The sequence below is a fragment of the Nothobranchius furzeri genome, chromosome 18 (genome assembly GCF_043380555.1).
Source record: "Nothobranchius furzeri strain GRZ-AD chromosome 18, NfurGRZ-RIMD1, whole genome shotgun sequence".
NCBI lineage: Eukaryota > Metazoa > Chordata > Actinopteri > Cyprinodontiformes > Nothobranchiidae > Nothobranchius > Nothobranchius furzeri.
Genome location: NC_091758.1, coordinates 30,462,929 through 30,480,548, shown reverse-complemented (window position 1 = coordinate 30,480,548; position 17,620 = coordinate 30,462,929). Strand labels below are relative to the sequence as shown.

The 17,620-nt window shown below is 41.7% G+C and overlaps 1 protein-coding gene across 2 annotated transcripts in view; it reads right to left on the bottom strand.

The window, feature by feature from the left end:
• asap2a (ArfGAP with SH3 domain, ankyrin repeat and PH domain 2a) overlaps positions 1-17,620 on the bottom strand; it is a 57,871-nt gene that overhangs the window by 14,147 nt on the left and 26,104 nt on the right. Inside the window, exons 3-6 of one of the 2 annotated variants that reach the window (XM_015969978.3) lie at positions 11,234-11,379; positions 8,530-8,604; positions 1,253-1,302; positions 871-897 (exon numbers count right to left, since the gene is read on the bottom strand). In XM_015969978.3, the coding sequence (XP_015825464.1) occupies positions 871-897; positions 1,253-1,302; positions 8,530-8,604; positions 11,234-11,379 (298 nt within the window). The remainder of the gene's footprint in view (positions 1-870; positions 898-1,252; positions 1,303-8,529; positions 8,605-11,233; positions 11,380-17,620) is intronic. The other variant, XM_015969980.3, reaches the window with a different exon arrangement.

The following is a 17,620-nucleotide window of genomic DNA, read 5'->3' as shown; positions in this document are numbered from 1 at the left end:
CAGGTTTGATTAAATCTGCTGGTTTCAGGTCCAAAATTTAACAACTGGGTAAGTCCAGAATTTTGTGTTTGATATTTATTCCATTTTCTTTTATCAACCTGACCTTTCTACTGGTCACATATAATCACACGACCGCCACTGTGTCAGACTGGATGTGATGATAAAAAGGATCTAAACAGTTTCTCTACATTTATGCTGCTTTTTTTTTCGCCTTGAAAGTCAAAACGTGACTAAAGGAATGGTATAAAGCCTGATTAGCCAGTGGTCCAATTAAAAGCTGGCCAGGAATCAGTGGACACCAAAGTCCGTTATCACCACAAACTGTAGCTATAGAATTAACAACAACACACAAAACTTTTTTGTCCTTGTGGTCTGTTGCGAACAGATCCAACCTGATTTCACAGAGAGAACACTTTTTTGCATCCGTCAGAGCATAAACCTTGGACCCTGACAGCATCATCGAGAATGCCGCTAATGGAGAGGCACATGTTAGCCAGCCAGTTTGGCTACGGGCCAAACTGATGTTTGACGGACAACAAGGACGAGAATCCATTTACTCTCAGTGCCGTCGGTTCAGGAAGTGATGCGCCAACAGAAGACAAAGATACTGGGTCGTTTTGAGCCCCTCTCTCTTTGTGAATTGAAACTTTGCACTAAAAAGGTCAGATTTAAGTTGAATCGCCTCCTGAATCAACAGCATTCGCAGCAGCAGCACAAGTTGGGGTGATTTTCCAATCAGGCAGGAAACAGAACTCTGATGGTTACTGTTTGCCATGAGTAGGTGCAAATAAAAAGCCAGGAGCAGTCACACAGCATCCACATGTACTCCGCACTGCTTGATCAACGTGACTCGGAGAGAAGACGCATTACCCTTTCAGTAAAGAATGTCCTTTGCCGCTTGGAAAAACACACGAAAGTGCAATAAAAACCCTTCTCTCCATGTGTGAGGTGTCAGTGGAAACGTGGGTAGAAAGGTGGCAGTCATAGTGGATTATTCATGAGACCTGACACGTGTTGACACACATTAATCATGGGGGGTAGACAGGGGAGGACAGTTAGTCAGGACAGATCAGACAGGAAGACACATCTGTGCTCACTTATAACAGGAAAACAAGTTTAAACCGACACATGGGATAATTTATCAAACTACACATGTTTAATACACATGTAAAATAACTACACATGTAAAATAATGAGGTAAATATATGATCGGATTATTTTAGTGAGAAAAATGGTAAATGTAGTTTCTTACACTTTGGTTTCGTAGTCCTTCCAGGCTTTGTCAAAAGGCTTTTTCAGGTCCTACAAAAAAGTAAATCAAACAGAAATAAATCAAATCACGATGTTTCAACCACAGTCAGGAGTGTGCTGCTGCAAAGGCTGGGTGATTATTTAACAAACAGAAAATCTAACAATTTAGAATTTCACTCGAATGACAATTCAGTATCTTTTTGTGTTCAAATATCTTTACAGATCTATTTTTGGATTTATTATACCAGAAGGAAGACAGCGTAAGATTACGGCGTTTTACTTTATATGGGCAACGTTTCTCCAGACTAGACAATGGTTAAAAATGAAGACTTGACTTAACTAAATTTAAGACCATGGGCAGATGTCTGGGCGTTTCTAAGACTTTAAGACCCCGCAGGAATCTAAACTCTTGCGGGTAATGCAGGTGATAGGCGTCGAAGAAAAATGTTGATGTTCAGCGTACCTATGCAACTCAGAGTGACTGTTTTTCAAAAAGAACACGTATTACTCAGGTTCTTAAAGAGCAAGTCATTCCAAATCAACAATTTTTTCTGATAAACTATATAAATGAGTGTCTGATCGTGCTGCAGACACGTGTAGTCAATAATTCGGCACTTTAGTGCATCTTAGTTAAAATTTAAATATTCTGCCTAAAACTGTCAGTGTTGCACCGTCGTCAGGTAAAAACTCAGCACTGCATTTGAATTTAAATCTGCCGTCGCTATTGGCTAAGAGATACACTATGATGTTAGATGGTACATTATGATGTCACAATGTCGTGAGTGTGTGTATTTGTTAGCGGCTCCACCCTCTGGGTCTGCTAGGCAACAGCATTTGTTGCATTTTTCAAACAGGAAGTGGGAGTTGAGTAAGAATCTGGTAGGGGGTGACTTGCTCTTTAATGAACAGGCCATTTAATACCAAAAAACAGATCCTAAAGGCAATCACAGTTTTAAAGTTAGCCAGTCATGCAGCTATCCTCCCACTACTTCACACCCACTCAGTTACTGCGTCCTGTGACTACCTCCTTTTACCAGCTTGACGATGTCCCATTTCTGCTTCAGGCACTTCTCAGTTCCAAAAACAATCAGAACAGTCAAATAAAAAGTGTAGAAAGACACTAAATCACTGCAGCAAACAAACAAGGAACTAAGCCAGAGACTGAAGGAGCTCCACTTGTTCATGCACAAACATAGAGAGTTTGAGCATTTGTGCTTGAGTGCAAGTGTGTGCAGGTATTAGTGAATCTGTATGCCGAGTCATCCTCACAAACGCAGAGCTGCAGAAACTTTCAACCCAGCAGGGAACTGCGAGAAGCCACAGAGGAGTTTGTGGGAGAATGTGAGGATAAACCCATTGTTTTTGGCATTCAGAGTAGAATTCATCTGGTCTCAAAAGACAGTTTGAATTGTGTGTTGCTAAAAACCAGCTGCTGACAGAATGATATCCTTGCTGCTGCAGTAATGATTAAGAAAACGGGGAATTTTGGGTGACATTTCTCCACCAATCCACTAATTTCACTAATAAGAAGCTCACATAATAGTCTAATCACAAAACTTTGTTCTTGCAGACTTTGATATCATCTATAAAAGGTAAAATAACTCGTTTCTCTGCTCTTTTGGAAGACAAGTTTTATTTTTGGCGTCACTCTAGGAGCTTCTGAGAGGAGCGATAACGGGTTTTGACCTCTAGTCCAGCAGTAGAGGAGTGGCAGGTTCAGCTCACAAGATCCTCATGTGAGTCACGTCAAGGAGCACTCAGCCGTTCACTTAACCAGCTCGAAAGAGCATAAAGGCTGTAAAAAAACAGCTAATGCACAAGTAAGACAGAAGGAAACTGTCAAATACAGAGAGGGAAGCCACAGAAGGGATCGACTGCAAGGCAGAAAGGGTCAGCGGAAGGAAATGTCAGAGGCAGAGAGAGCAGGAAAATGGCAACAATGACTAAAAATATACCACACACACACACACACACACACACACACACACACACACACACACACACACACACACACACACACACACACACACACACACACACACACACACACACACACACACACACACACACACACACAGCAGGAGGACATAAGGGGCAAAACGTTCCCCTAGAGAGCGGGGGATTCCTCTGATGGATGGAGAAGCACCATCATACCCTTCCAAACAGTTTGCAGTTGTAATTTTATGTTTAGGTCAAAGATCCACTTCCATTTTTTTATTGCGTTGCTTTTTCATTAATCCTACAGCAGAAAACAAACATTTTAAAAACACAACAAAAAGGTGTGCATGCACTGTTAGTGAATACCACACCGGGTAATTACACGGTCCCGGTGTTACGTCGATATGTGTTCCCCCTCGAGATCTGTTTCTTTTGCACCCAGCTGCAAGTGGAAACGACCCAATCACAAAAAATAACCCTCACCCTAACCCTATCCATAACCACCCTGTCACCAAAAATGTATGTTTTGCACATCGGTTTTGCATAAATATAAATTTAGAGAATATTATGTGTAGCACAATTTTTGTTTGTTTCACGGTTATGGTTAGGGTAAGGGTTGGGGTAAGGGTTAGGACACAAATTTTTTGCGAGTGGATGGTTCTAACTCGCAGCTGAGTGCAAAAGAAACAGATCTCGAAGGGGGGACACATATCGATGTAACACCGGTCAGAAGGCCAGATACTACAAATGCTGGAAAAATTCAGGTTGTGATTTCGTTCCAACCCTACCTGGCATTTGAAAATGAAGGACTTTTCAACAGATACCTGAAAAGCAATTTCATTTATGGCACCCCTGCCATCTTGTTGACAATCTCACCTATTGGCGTTTAGCAAATTCAAATTTTCAGGGATCAAATCAGCATTTTCTTATTTTTGCAACATGATAGAATCTGGGTGTAATGGCACACCTAAAATCCCAATTCGGTACGTACTTCTTATGATTAACTTTCGGTACAGTGAGGGAACAAAGTGACAAAAAGTTGGGGTTCTTATGTTTAAACAAGGTTCAAATTAAACTTTAATTGCACTACTGTTTAGCGTCATCACGGATCCATTCCGATGTCCAATTTCATAGCCATTTACCTCCGGTCTTCCCGGTCAGTGAAAGAGCCAGTGTCTGGTAGCTACACCAGCCTACGTTGATTGGCTTAAGCCAGGTCCTTTGAAGGATGCAGCCTCTGAATTTTGACACAGCTGCCGGTGTTGCTGGCTAAAGTGCAATGCAATTACAGGTCCATGTGGGAACTTAGTCCGCCTGTGTCCCGTTCCAAAAGTTTCATCAAGAAAAGTCCAAAGATGTGTCGTTATGCCCCTAATCACAACTTCTTCGGTCAAACCACTCAGACATGCAAAATAAAGTCCAACTTGGAGCACAGCCATCTTGACCAAGGGCCCAGTTAATGTACTTCAAAAAAGTGAGTCAAAAAAGTCTTATGTCTACAATTCAACATAATATACAACAGAAAACCTCAGAAATGTCCTTCAGATGCATGTCTTGCTAACAAAGTTTCCACCAGAACTTCCGCTGTTGATTGATGAAGCATATGGAAAATGAACTTTGGAAGAAAAAAAAAATCTCACATGTTTAAACATCTTTTGTACAATCTTGCTGTGTTTGTCTTCAAATTCCATTTTTGGTTCTTTTTTAAACACAGATAAGGTTTTTCTTTACCTTGCTGACGTTTCGTTTGCGGCTGCAATCATCTTCAGAGCTGACGCTGATGGTGGCGGATAAACGGAGTAGGAAGTGACGCCAGCGTCAGCTCTGAAGATGATTGCAGCCGCAAACGAAACGTCAGCAAGGTAAAGAAAAACATAATCGGTGTTTAAAAAGAAACCAAAAATGGAATCTCACATGTTTTATCACAAAATCCTTTCCCTGACGTTCTCCTTCAGCAGAGTATGGATCGCTGCATCGCGTTCATGTCGAGTACCCATAACATTGAATAAGACCTGCAATAAGACTACGTACGTTGTGACGGCGATACTCAAACGTAACATCATGGAGCTCTAAAGTGGACTCTTCACTTTCCAGATGCACTTGAGTTTGTTCTGCTATGAGGAGAGCAATCTACAAGTGTGTTTGTGTGTTAAATTCCCATTTTCCCTTAGTGGAAGGGTGTGATTGGAACGTCTAAGGGGAGGATGGAGTTGGAAACAGGTTACTAGGTGATATAGGACTCTAATAACAGAGCCATTAGTGGCTGCATCCCTAGGGGTCACCTCAGTCACTGCCGAGCACAGCTCTGGTGGAATATTAAACTATGAATGAAAGACTTTTTGTTGCGTATCAAATCAAATCAGAGCAATTAAACAAGTGCTTCTTTTGGGTTTGTAGAGAATATGAGCTTACTTTAACAGAAGGTTGCCTCAATTATTTAGCTTTTGGGTGATGGCTGCTTCCACCAATGGGCTCATGGTGTATTTATGATAGAGGCAGACCGATATATCGGGCCGATACATACAATTTTTTTGTATATCTACCATCAGCCGAAATTATTTTTAGAAGCAGATAAAAAAATAAGTAAAAATCAGGCATTTATATATATATATATATTTATACACATACATATATATATATATATGTATGTGTGTATATATATATATATATATATTTATATACATGTGTATGTATATATATATATATATATGTATGTATATAAATATATATATATATACATACATACATATACATATATGTATGTGCCTTAATAATCGGCCATCTGCAACAAAATTCTTTAAAAATCGGTATCCGTATAACAAAAAGTAAAACCATATCGGTCGGCCTCAAATTTATGACCATTTGAAAACAGGTTTTAGTTTTGAGCTGAATTCCATTTCCTCTTGGAACTCTACAGCCCTGAATGAGTGAGGTTGTTTTAAACCAGGAGTGATATTTCCATTATGCCTTCTCTTATCTCATACAAGCTAATTTGTCAATACAGAAGTCTTTGATCTTTTACAGCATCCACTTCAACTCTTTACTTAACCATACTCTCCTCTCTCTGCAGCCTAAACAGCCCATCATGCAGGTCTGGAGTCTTTCCTTCCCCCAGCAGTGTCGGATGATGACGACAGATGAATGGGACGGGCGAGACGAGGGAAAGCCTTTCGGCTACGGAGCTGAGCAAGCTTTCAAATATTTGGAGGGAGTCCCAGCCCGTCCTTTTTATCTATAATTCATTTTTCTTCTAGCACTCGTGGCTCAATTCCTGTATTTTGTTACATCAACTCCTTTGGAAACATTTTCAGGAATGTGTGCAAATGTGTCCAAAGCGTACAGCAGCTTGTTAGCCCTCTGCTAATGGGGTAATGAGAATCATCTGAGGGCTAATGAGTAATGAAAGGGTAAGTGTTACAGATGTGGCTGTAAAGCCACAGATGGACGGGGGTAGCGGGGGACTCGAGCGGAATATAAAAAGACCAGTATTCCGGGGAAAGACACAGACTTCGGAGTTAAAACAAAGACATGAGAAAGACAGGAAATCACCAAGGAGAGGAGCAGATCGTCACTGACAGAAGGGGCAGCCAAGTGGCCGGTGGTCATGAGGACAAACAGCGCATCCATGGCAACAAGCCTCATTAGACGACTTACTTTAATCGCATGAAACCTCATGGAAACCAAAGCCAATCATGTGGATTTAGAGTGAAAGGTCACAAACTGTCGAGGACACTGTTGAGTGGACACTGCCTGCATGTCACCATCTTGAGTTTAAATCAACCCAAACTGACACATTTTCTCAACTAAACAGTCTTCATTTGTAGGGCGCCTTACAGCCATAGGATACGACACCAAGGTACTTCACAGACGTAATAAAACTGATAACATCTAAAGCATACATAAAACACGATAAAACAGTAACACAAGTTATATGATAAGAACAAATAAAAACATAACTAATGTAAACACCAAATTATAAAAGTACATATTCAGCCTGGTCTTTAAACGCCACAAAGGTAGAAGTCCTTATGGATGGAGGAGGCTTGTTTCAAAGCTTCGGACCTGCCACTGAGAAGGCTCTATCCCTTCTCTTCACCAAGAGTGACCTGGGACTGAGAGCAGCAGAAAGTTCTCAGAGCGGTACGTCTGAGCAGGGGCATAAGGCTGTAGCAAAGCTGCCAAGTAAGATGGCGCCAACCCATTCAAATCAATAAAAGAACTTTAAAAGAAGTCTAAAGGCAACGGCCAGCCTATGTAATGCAGTCAAAAGTGGAGTTACACGGTCAAACTTCTGCTTGCCTACTAAACATGTACCTGCTGTGTTTTGCACTAGCTGCAATAGCTAGAGTACCCTGGCTCACACCGAATACAACTGAATCACAGTAGTTCAGGCCTGAATTAGAGCCTTAAGATCACATCTTGAAAGGAATGGTTCCACCTTGCACAATCGTTGCAAACGATGAAAGGAGGAAGAAACCACTCCATTAACGTGGCCATGAAAGCAGAGGGCACCATCTATCCATACTCCAAGATTAACTGCTGACGCACTCAACTGAGAGCTGAAAACACCACAGTCAATCGTAGAGGCATCAATAAGACCATTTGGCCCAAATAAACACTGCCTCCATCTTACTGTCATTAAGACAAGAACATTTCGGACATCCACGACTTGACCACAGCCAAAAACTCAAAGAGGTTGTTATTAGGGCGACCACCAGGCAATCACCTGACTTTTCCAGGGGCAAGTATAGCTGGCAATCATCAGCAAAGAGGCGAAAACTAATGTCAAACCTATGCAGGATTATCACTCAGGGGGAGAATATAAATTGAGAATAACAAAGGTCCCAGTATCGAGCCTTGCGGGACGAACCACCCCAAGGAGATAGGAAAAGACAGAATAACAGCACAAAGTGATATTAGACAACATTCATAATGATGCGTGAAATGTGCTATAACTAACACTATGATTAATTCATTCTTTGATTTGCCGTCTCAGCTTGATTTTTACCTTTTCTCTTGGGAACAGGAAGTCTGTCTGATGTACATGAAAACATGTTATCTGGCTTGCATCACTCTAATGTCAGCCAAACATTTTCTCTGAAACAGCAGCGAGGCCTCCAGTGGAGATCAACCATCTGCTGGATTTATCATCAGATTTTTTCACCCTGAATCCTGCATCCGAACCCCAATCCAAAAACAGCTTTTTGCATCAGTCAGATGTTTAGTTTAACTTTATTTTCAGGTATTTCAAGAGATAATAAAACAAAAAATTGTTGAACTTTTCATTCCCGTGACTCTTTCCTGTTCAGCGCAATAAAACGAGCATGGTAGTGTCCTTACCCCTTTGACACCCTTCAGGTCTCCTTTCAGCAGGCTGTCCAGAGGGAAGGTGATGATGTTGTTCATGTTTTGGAACTAGAGGAGGGTGAAGACAAATACGAGTTAAAGATTAAAAGATTCAAGGCTGCAGCAGATTTAAGGTGAATCCTTAAACCGAGGATTACCCTCAGTCCTAACGGCACAGCCCCATGTGGTCTTTCATTTGAAGCCACAAGCAGGTAAAAAAATAAAAGAAAATAGAAAAAAAAGTTTCATCAGCTTCAAAACATCTGCAAAAATTATCTAATTTCAATAATGTTAGACGATAGGTTTTTGTATAATGAGTGGCAAAAAAGGGATTGGATTTTAACAAGCCAATTAAAAAATCTTTTGATACAGTTTCTTGAAAATGTCCTCAAATCTTTACACAGATGTAAACATTTTCCTAAAACTTCAGCTTCAAATTTATATCCATTTCAGAGTCTGAAAAATGCTGTGGTTCTGGACTGTCTTCATTTACATCCTAAGAAAGACAACACTGATATTTGTCTTTAAATATCAGGAAAACTCAACAACATCTCCCAAAAGCTGCAGAACACAACATCTGGAGGATGTGGTCTCTAATCAGGAACCGCAAAGCCAGGACTGCAATCCAGTGGACTATTTTCAGCAGGATTCCCTAAGAGAGAAAGTCTTCAAACAGAAGAGAAGGACATGAAGGTCAAAAAGTCAAAAATGGCTCCAACAGCTACTGCAGCTGGTTTGTGAGAAAACTCTAACCCCGGGTTTCCACGGGAGCCGTCAGCAGCACGTTACTGCAGCAGCACGTCTTGCTCGCGTAAGCTGCTGCTTGGCCCTTCCCACGAGACGCGAAGCAGCAGGGGAGCAGCTGTCACCGACCGAGCACGAAGTCACACGAGTGACTTCGTCAGTAAACACAACAACAAGCAGGAGAAAATTACAACATGGTTTGTGTTTTATGTTCTGTCCATTTTATAATCGCCAATACGGACCTGAAAAACGAAGGAGACCGCTAGTTAGGTGTTAACTTCTCACGGGGCCGCAGTTAGTAACCTTTTTTAAAAGTAAAGCAACCGGAAGGCAGTACGTTCTTTATTCTGAAAATCTCGGGAGCTTCTCTCCATTTCCGCGTCCAATTTCCTGTCTTTCCTTCCCAAAAATGTCGAACTTGACCCATTTCAGAGGTGTCGCGCATAGAAAATAGAACCGGCGCGTAAAGGCCGCGACATGCTGCTCCTGAGACGCGGCCGACTCGCGCTGCTGACGGCTCCAGTGGAAAAGGTTCTGTTGACCACAGCGGTTCCTATCAGCAGCTATGACGTGCTGCTGCAGTAACGTGCTGCTGACGGCTCCCGTGGAAAGCCGGGGTAAGAGCCGTCAGTGGGAGAAATTCAAGCAAAGAAAAGGTAGGACGACATCTATTCTCGTAAATTTGTAGATCGATATATCAGTCGGTCGATAAAGGGCTCATCTACTTCCGAACCACGGGTCCCCGGAAGAACGAAAAAATGAATGCAAGTCAATGTGGCTAAAAACGCTATTTTCCAACTCCGCTTGTTTTGTGCCATGGATTTCACATATGATGTCCGTGAATTTTAAAGACGCATTTGATACCAAGAAGGCGCTTATTTTCGAATAGGGAGAAGGCTATTTTAGGTTTTGTGTGAAAATAAGTCCAGGACTACAAATGTGCTTCACGAAAGTGACGTCATCGAACCAGACACGGAGAAAACTGAGCGAAAATGGCTGTAAGTTCAGCAAACTTCCCACAAGAGGAAATAACCACCATGAATCTGGTCATTTGGTAAGTAGCACCTACTTTGGGGAGAGGAGATTATGTGGTGACGTCACATATGCGACGTGCCGATTTCTAATTAATTACGAACTTTTACAAGCTAATAAATCTCAAAGTGCATGACTGGTGTGGTCGAAACACCCATCATTAATTTTCATTTAAATTGCAGTACAACATATGTGCGATCCAGGGTGTAAGGCAAAGCGAATTAGAAAATAGTGTTTTTAGCCCCGTTGTCATGCATTCATTTTTTCATTCTTCTGGGGACCCATGGTGCGGAAGTGACTTAGACTCCATATATCGGGCTATATTTGGTGTTTTTTTTTTATGTATATCACCATTGACCAATATGCCTCCTTAGTAAAGCCACTTTAAAGTCAGAGACATCTCCGGGCAGCCAGGTGCTGCTGCAGGATTTAATTTAAATGTATATTTATATTCATTGCTAATATCTGCATAATAAATCCTTAAAATAATTATTTTCTACTAAAGTAGATAACGCTAACCTTTCCAGGGGATAGTCTGAAGAGCTGTAAGCAGGAACACTTTCTTCAAATTACCTACATTTTTTTAAAAGTTTTTTAAAGTTTCTATGTTTGTTTTTTCTTATTTAGCTCCCACCTGCGACTCTAAAGGCCAAAATCATTGTTTCAGTTATCCCAGATCACGTTAATGAAGCACAGAGCAGAGCAGCTTCTGAGGCCAAATGAGTGGGAAATCTCGAGGCACATCCTCGAGGCTTCGAGCTGCAGCTGGACTCGGTGTGTGCTCAGACTTGTGAGTGTTGGAGAACACACCAAGTCACTCAGGGGGAGAAACAATACAATTAGTTAATGCAATGAAGTCTAGCCTTATCCCAGATGATTTAACCAAACTCCATCTCTAACACACACACACACACACACTTACAAGATTTTTAAAAAGTGCCGAGAGCTCCTTGGTAAAAACGGAGAACTTGAGGAAGGCTGAACCCAGATCAGGGTCGTCTCTGTAGACGCAGTTTTCTCCAAACTTCTCCAGGGCCTGAGTGTACTGCTCCTCGTTCTCTACGTGGGCTAGAACACAAACACACACACACACACACACACACACACACACACACACACACACACACACACACACACACACACACACACACACACACGCTTTTGACATGAGCAGGAACAAAATTCGAGGCTGTTTTCTCTTTGATTGCTACAAGTTCAGAGTCAATCACAGAATATCAAAACTGAATGCTGCTTCTTCACTGTAAAACATCAATTCTACCTTAAATTACAGCTCAGTTCATCTCCCAAATAATCACAGGTGTCGTCCATTTTTACAGAATTTGGAGAAATCCCATTTTCCTCAAATGAAACCAGAAAAAACAAAACACCTTAAACTAAAGCTTGCTTGATTCATTTTCCTATAAATATTTTTAAATGCTTCATTTGACACGAACTTCCTTTTACAGATTAAAGCTTTCATTAAATGTATGCTTTAAATTTCTAACAATTATGAATACATTTTTTTAAACACATGCAAATTTTTTTAGTTCTTCACTTTTAATTTAAATTAAGCATAAAAAAACCTGCTTCCGTTAGTCTGAGCCCAAGTGACCGTTAGAACCGAGCCTGAGCCGATTCCAGCTAACGCTCTTTATGCCAGACAGGGCAGATGAAAATAACCAATACCACTGAGGCTGAAGTGAAGCAGGGGACCAGGAGGCTGTTGCTATGACGACAATGACAGAAAGCAGCAATAAAGGCAGAGAGGTAAAAAAACAAAGGAAAACTCTGAGAGAAAAGGAGCACCTGAAACCACAACATGAGTCAGACTAACAGCTTTTAAGTACACACACGCAGCAGGGTTATGGATGAGGCTCAATCAGATCATATCATGTCTGCTGAGATATACACCAGGTTGTTAAAAAGATACTCCGAGTCTACCTGCAGACGTCCCCACATGAGGAAGAATTTATTAAAACAGCAAACGCTCTGAAGTATTGAGTCTCTGTAATGAGACTGGTGTAGGATTTACTGCAAAGCTAAAAGGAAAAAGGTTTAAAAGGCTTTGGGAGTGGGATCTAAGGGTCTACGACCCAAACATATTTGTGATATATCAGAGTATTCTGATGATGAGAAATCTGACAATGTAAACGTAAATGTTATCGTGATTTTTCGATCAACAGTTGGTGACTTTTCTGCCTTACTTCCTAACAAAATGTACCCACACAACAGCCGCAGAGCCTCCACGCTTCTGACGGACTCATCATAGTCCGGTCCCAATCAGGAGTTGTCCAGACTGTCCCGACTGAAGGTATAAGAGACAGAAGCCACTGGGACACTGGAAAGCCACTCCACCTCCGCTCAGCCAATGTAACCATACAATAATTTAACATGCTAACAAACATAGCTAGCCCAGCTCCAGCTTCGCTTCTTGTTCCGCTGCTCCAAGCAAAGAACTTAAGATTTGTGCTCAGAGGGTTTGATGACGCAGCTCAAACAGTGACTTGATTGTGATTCATAAACAAATTCTATTCGTGACACGTTAAAACAAATGATAGTTACCAATCATATCCTGTCGAACGGGTCGTGGTCCTTTTCAGCCCTGAGCCAACACAGCAACAGCTTGTTGGCATTTCTAAAGTGGCACATGAGAGCTCTAATACACACAAACACACACACACACACACACACACACACACACACACACACACACACACACACACACACACACACACACACACACACTTGGGCTGCCAAATAAAAGTGTAAATACGGTAACACGACCTAAACACATCAAACATGCAAACATTAAGTGCCAAGCAGCTCTGTAGACCCCAGGGGAGTCTGTGGAAGTGAAATGCAACAGCCTGCAAATGTCACCTAAAAATGTGCAATTTGCTAAATCTGACTCACTATGGAACGTGCACACCTTTAAAACACACTAATTATGCTTTATTCTGCATGCTGCATGCTTTATTCACTATATCATATCACTTTGCATAACAAAATCAAAGAAAAGGAATAAAAGTACAGCTGCCAGGCATCTTTTGAGAATTATCTAACATCCTAAAGGTTTGTTTAGCAGCTGTTTCTACCACACACACACACACACACACACACACACACACACACACACACACACACACACACACACACACACACACACACACACACACACACACACACACACACACACACACACACACACACACACACACACACACACTTTAATCATCAGAAAACAGACGGGCTCCTGCTTCCTCCCTCTCCCACACACTCACTCCGTCTCACACGGCTCTGCGAGGCCCGATCTGCTGACGCACCCCAACACAATGTGTGACCTCAGATTAATACCGTATCTCTGCAGACTGTGTGAAAACAACAATGAACTCCATGTCCACCAGACAATATGGACACCAGCTTAGAGAGATGGGAGTGTAATTTCTATTCAGAGAGAGGGAAGGACAAACAAGGTGTGAGAAAGAAGTGGAAGTGGGAAGATAAAGTAGATGATTAAAGACTGGTTACACAGCACATACTGGTAATCTGCCTTCCTGTTCACAGCACAGGTGTTTGTTTTTATGCATATTTAAAAAGGGACATATTATAGAAAACTCACGTTTTGCATCCTTTTGTGCTGACGCGAGTCTCTGCTCCCTCTATAAACACTCCTAACATGAAAAAAAACTCCCCATCCTTTGTCTGCCACTGTTTGTTTACAGAATACGCATCCAAAACAAGCCATTTCAAATGTCCCTCATTATGACATCACAATCAGGGACATTTGGTGTGTTTCCATTACCGGAACTTCAGGGTAAATTTACAGGAACCTACTAACATGCGTGTGTCACCACTTGAGCGGGTTGGCCGAACGGCCGTTTTCTGGAACCTTCTGAGTACCTCATCAAAGGTAGGTACTCAGAGTGGCCCGATAAAAGGCCCGGTGCAGTTGGTGGGTGGGAACACCGACGACTGGTTGTAAAGCCGGGCGTACACTGTGCGACTTTTTCACTTTTTTGAGCCGATTTTCCACTCGTGCAAGAATCCACAAGATCGGGGAGAGTTTTGCGCTGAGCGTCGTGTAGTGTACGGGGGTTACGAGAGGCGATTAACACCACGTGACCAGCTACCGATCAACAATCGTGAGCTCGCACGGACTTCTGGAGTGTTTGATATTTTGCTCGTTCCTCGTGAGGGTTGAAGCGGCGCTGTGAGCGGCTGCGACCCAAAAAGTACCAGAACCGCTCACGGTGCATGTGCAATCCTGCATCAGCACCGCTCACCCGCTATTTCCCCAATAACACACGTTGTTCGTTTTTATTTCTACATGTCTTTTACACACAATGACAAGGATTGTCAAGAAAGCGTGTTTGTCGTGTTCATGTCAAATTAAACTGATCACAAAACACAGATTTACTTTCTTTATTTCGTTTTCCTCATCCAACTCCCATAAATCCCTGTGTGTCCTCCTGCAGCACTCCCGAAGGACAGCAGGCAAAACAAGACTAAAACGTCTGACGTGTTGAGTAAAAACTGATATTTTTAGCATATATTTTTAGGTCCGACGTGTTGCTACCAGACGTACAGTGTGAGCAGTCAGGTCGCATCCGAGAACTGGGTCATACAGTGTGAGCACATGACTCGTGAGAACTGCCCTGCCAGGTAGTCGTACAGTTTGAGCTGAAGCTGAGTGCTACGAGTGAAAAAGTCGCACAGTGTCCGCCCAGCTTTACTCAGTCAGAAATTACGTCAACTCAGTAGAAAAAAGGAAATGCATACAGGGCCAAAAATCGTAATTTAGGAAAACACGAGTTGTTGGCGGTTTTTGCGCCAATGGATGACATGACTCATAGAGCAAGGGTGGCGATGTGCTGGCGTTTTAGCACATTCCTTACAGGGCCAAACTGTAAATGGAGACACGACAGCTAACAGGACCGGGCCTTTGGATCTCCCGGTCAATTCCCCTCTCTCTGCATTTACCCTCAAGTTCCGGTAATGGAAGCCCCTACTAGCTATGAACTAGCAGCCAATTAGGGGATGGGTGGGCATGGCCAGCAACATCTTGTTTTCTTAAAGCCTGGCTCTCACTCTGTGTTTTTCGGCTGTCACAAAGGACTGCTTCAATAACCTGGCAAGCTCAAAAAATTAAGAATATGGTGCAAAAGTTATTTTATTTCAGTGATTCAACTTAAAAGGTGAAATGAGGGCAGAATTTCAGCTGGATCATCCCAAATATTGTGAAAAAGTTAAAAATTCTAGGCTCAAAGTGTCACACTCTAATCAGCTAATGAATCCAAAACCTGCAAAGGATTTCCGAGCCTTTAGATGTTCTCTCAGTCTAAGATTAATTACTGAAATAAATGGAGGTTTGTATGACCTCATAGAACTATTATTAAAAAGTGACGTCTCCTTATGGGTGCATTGGACAACACATGTTACTCCTGTCCTGGCTTCCCTACACTAGCTCCATGTGGCTTACTGGGCAAAGTTTAAAGTTCTGTTGTTTGTCTTGTGGGCCCTTCATGGTGGTGCCCCACCATATCTGCCTGGGTTGTTACAGATGCATGCCCCATCAGGATTTGCTCATCGTCCCACGAACAAGGTTCAAAACAAGAGGTGATGGGGCCTTTTCGGTCCTTGCTCCAACACTATGGAATGAGCTCCCACTTACTATCAAACAGTCCCCATCACTGCAGGTCTTCAACAGTCGATTGAAGACTTATTTTTATCGTTTGGCTTTTACATAATATGGATTTTTAGTCTTTTATCGTATCGGTCTTATGATTTTACTCATTTTTAATGCAGTTTTGAATCTGTCTGTCATTTTGCTCTTTTACTGTTTTTAAGTTCAGCGCCTTGGGCTTCTGTAAAGGCAGTGGATGGCGCTATGCAAATAAAATTTGATTGATTGTATAGAAATAAACAGAAAATATCTTATTTGCCTACAACATTGAATTCTAAACAAGGTACACTCGTCATACGTCCATATTTGGACTTAAAATAATTCAATATGGCCACCACAGCATTTAACACTCAGAATGACAAAAACTAGTAAATTATTAGCACGATGAACAACTCCATCCATTCTCTGCTTTATTTGATCTCAGTGGAAGTTCTTTATTTACTTTATGATATACCAGATCTAAAAAAAACTTTATACCAGATTAACAGATGCCCTACCCTTTCTTTCAAGCACTTTAACAGAGGTTTGGACCATAATTGCTCTGTTGTGAAAATAGATTTGAAGAGTGTACAACTTTAATTTAGAGGGAGATGGAAATCGTGTCTCTTTCACTTACACAGATCGCACCATCTTCTTTTTTTAGAGCCTTCTGCTGGTTTCTTTATCAAATTCTCCAAGCCAACACCCTGACAAGTGCAACTCCTCCACCTTTCATGCTCCCATCTTTTCATTTTCCCCACTGACAGAAGCTCACATCGCTTACTCAGCTTCTAAGCTCTGGATGTTAACTCTTGCTCCGTTGTTGACTTCATTCCAAACATTCTATAATCCGCCCTCACCATTCCTCGTGTCTAAACTGAAAATATTCCTGCTGAGTTTTAGATCTGACAGCCAGTCGCAGCAGGGATGTACGTAGATCAAGAAAACTTGATTTCTGTTTTCCGTTTCTGCAAATGAAGTTCCTTTACCACCTCTACTTCATCTACTTTTGTGTATTCTGCTGCAGCTAAATCATAAACTCGTGTTTTTAGTGTAGGATAAAACCCAAAAAGAATAAAACAACCCATTTGGTGGCTCTTTCCTGTAAATGTCACCTTGTGCCTTCCTTTGCATGATTTGCTGTTGAGCAAAAGGAAAGCAGCAGCGTTCACAGAAAGCAGCTACACTCAGCAGAAAATGAAGCATGTGAAAACGTCAATTAAACACGAAAACAACTGCGCTGTAAAATCAAAACAGTAAACTGAGAGTTAATGACAAACGGAGGCAAAGCTGCAACACGATCCTCGGCTGTTTGGTGCATTAACGCCAACAGCCTTAGTGAGGTTAGACTAATGCCAGAATCACAAAAAACAGCTTAAAATGCAACAAATCTGAGGCTGTGGTTATCTATTATTAAAGCAAAAAAACCTGATTATTATTTATTTTTATTTGAGTTTCACGCTGTGGAGTATGTCTAAAATGTGGCCCGGGGGTTGTGGAAGCCTATCATATACAGACCATTTGCCATTTACGTATAGATCAACTTTTTCTAACATTTTTATTTTCACATAGTTAAGTCTGTTTCAAACCCATTAGGAGGACTAAACATGGTGAAAAAAATGACCATAAAATCATCCATACGTTCCT